General features: G+C 39.8%; 1 protein-coding gene across 1 annotated transcript; it reads right to left on the bottom strand.

The window, feature by feature from the left end:
• Positions 1-695: 695 nt before the first annotated feature.
• On the bottom strand, positions 696-2039 carry SARC_13783 (hypothetical protein). Its single transcript, XM_014292085.1, has one exon. The coding sequence runs from the start codon at positions 1993-1995 to the stop codon at positions 835-837; it is 1161 nt and encodes a 386-aa protein (XP_014147560.1). The 5' UTR covers positions 1996-2039; the 3' UTR covers positions 696-834.
• Positions 2040-2711: the final 672 nt, after the last annotated feature.

The following is a 2711-nucleotide window of genomic DNA, read 5'->3' as shown; positions in this document are numbered from 1 at the left end:
AAAATATTTCCAAATGTTATAGGTATACGCAATAAAGAACCACAGTAGTGTTCTCTCTGCCGTTGGCCAACAAAATTCTGCATATCTAATATACGGGTTAAAATATTTCCAAACGGTATAGGTATACGCAATAAAGAACAAATTCCAAACGGTATAGGTATACGCAATATAGAACCACAGTAGTGTCCTCTCTGCCGTTGGCCAACAATATTCTGCATATCTACTTTACGGGCTAAAATATTTCCAATCGGTATATGTATACGCAATAAAGAACCACAGTACTGTTCTCTCTGCCGATGGCCTTCGACTGTATTTATTGTATAATATTATTTTAAAAAATTGACAATTTGAACTGGCTCGCTTTGCTCGCACTTGTGTAGCATTTTTAAAGCTAGTATTAGAAGTTGATATTTTGGATTCGCCCTATATAAATTGAATATTTGGTCATCGAGGCTTCTGTATACGGAGTGCGGGGCATAGGCCACAACCCGACCCGTCCTCACGCGTAGTAGTACTACTTATTACTACCTGCTTAGGGCTATCTAGCAGGAGCTGTATAGGTTTTTCAAAATAGCTGGAAATGGCAATATTATTATTTAATAGTTGATAGTTTGAATTCGCTCGCTTCGATCGCTACTTGTATAACAACATAAGCTAGTATTAAAAATTGATAATTAGAATTCGCTCGCTACTCGGGTAAAAATAATAGACCTATGGCCTACTAATGTATTTATTGCATATTTTTATAAAAAAAGACAATTTGAATTGGCTCGCTTCGCTCGCACTTGTGTATTAGTTTTAAAACTAGTATTAGCTTTAATTTATAAAATTCGGTTATGAACTAAGCTTCAAATGCTGTAGACGATCCGCTATCATCTGAGAAAATGAATAGTCGTGTTTGGTATTCCTCCCTAAATCCACTAGCATTTCATATAAAGTACTGGCACCCGCTCCCATTCCTACCTGTACGCTCATGTTATCGGTATATCCGATTGATTTTGCACCGTTACAAACATGAAGTTGGGCATACATTGTACTATTCGAAAATTCAGTCGGCCAGCAGAATATATTTGATAAACGAAGGTCACTGCATTCTGTACTATTAGGTGCTGTTTTTGACACCAGCAAAACTGGCAAGGTTGTATTCACATGCTGTCGATGAAGATCGGATGCAATTTTAATACAATCTACATTATTTCGGCAACCAAGCTTGTTAAACAGTGGGAGTTTAGCAAATGGATTGGGCATATGAAACATTTCATCCCGTTGTCGTATCATCATGCACAAATAATCATTCCCCATATTTAAAAGGTCCGTAATCCTGAGCGACAGGTTAGTTACAGTATCGGTGAAGGTTGTTTCAACGCTTGGAAGTGTCATATTAAACGGATGTCTGTCTCTAAAATGAAGCCTGAGGTAGGTTCTATTGCACTTGCGTACAATGTCACAGAGCGTTCGCCTTTTGAAGCTGAACTCCAAATCATCATCCGCGATACGGAAGAACTGTGTGTCTTTGAACAATACTTTGGCACCACGTGCCGGTGCCCACTTCCAGGATTTTATTACATTCGGGCCATCAATGACGCAACCGCTCATATACTTCCAATCGAGATCCGTCTCATTCTGAGTCATAATCGGTGAGCTCAGGAAATCTGACAAATATACAGGCTGAGGGTCGACCCCGCGGTGCGGTCGTATAATGGTATCGGCATACCGTACGCCACAAGCCTGTGCTAGTCGTAAGCCGTGTAGGTGAGATAGTACTTGGTTGTTTGGGCCGTAAAACCCGCATAGAGATAGCATAGATTCACTGGTCCCTGTTGTTACCGACGATATATTCGTCTTATACTTATCACGATTTGTTACATTTTTAGATTCTGTAAATCTGTCTACCCGTATGTGTACAAAAAATAAATATAACGAGCATGTAAGCAAAAATATTGTAACAAATTGTATCTTGGATATGTGACCATTGGAAAGTGACATTGAGTTCATTGTGGATATTCACTTGGGACTTTCACGATAGCAGTCTAAAAATTTAACCTACTGAACAAGAGACACTAGAATATTGAAATATATATTTATTTCTGCGAAACTTTCCTTACAAGTCCTGTTGACATTATCACCGATTTCTTGCCCGTCGCCAAAAAAACGTGTGACGCTTCTTTTTACTCGACCACGTTAAAGTATCTTTTTTTTGCGTAATATATCTATTTTTTAAAAAGACCCGTATTTGTAGACCCCAGCCTCAGACTGAGAAACTGATTGTGAGTCATTGACCAGTCTGAGCCTCTTTGAGGTTTGTATTATTTGTTTTAACTCCGGGTTTCAGTAAAACCGCGGTATAAATTGTACAGTATCGAACGGAACATCATTGGTAGATAATACCGCTTTGGAACCGCACAGCCAGTGAAATAGTAAAGAATGCAGATTAAATGCCGAAATTGCTAGTATTGATGGCCAAAGACATGTCCGATTGCTTCCGTACGCTTGTAAGAGTTCCTATAACGCACGGACATGGCCAAGTAGGCCAGAAATGGACTATGACGCGCCAAGAACAAGTAGCGAGTGATTAAATGCCGAAATTGCTAGTATTGATGGCCAAAGACATGACCGATAGCTTCCGTACGCTTGTGAGAGTTCCTACAACGCACGGACATGGCCAAGTAGGCCAGAAATGGACTATGCCGCGCCGAGAACAAGTAAGCGAG

Source organism: Sphaeroforma arctica, assembly GCF_001186125.1.
Source record: "Sphaeroforma arctica JP610 unplaced genomic scaffold supercont1.3734, whole genome shotgun sequence".
Taxonomy (NCBI): Eukaryota; class Ichthyosporea; order Ichthyophonida; genus Sphaeroforma; species Sphaeroforma arctica.
The sequence above is the reverse complement of the archived record's forward strand: the minus strand, read 5'-3'. Positions and strand labels throughout refer to the sequence as shown.

Bases quoted from the DNA above. Each gene is read 5' to 3' on its own strand.
- SARC_13783 (XM_014292085.1), bottom strand. From the start codon at position 1,995: ATGAACTCAATGTCACTTTCCAATGGTCACATATCCAAGATACAATTT.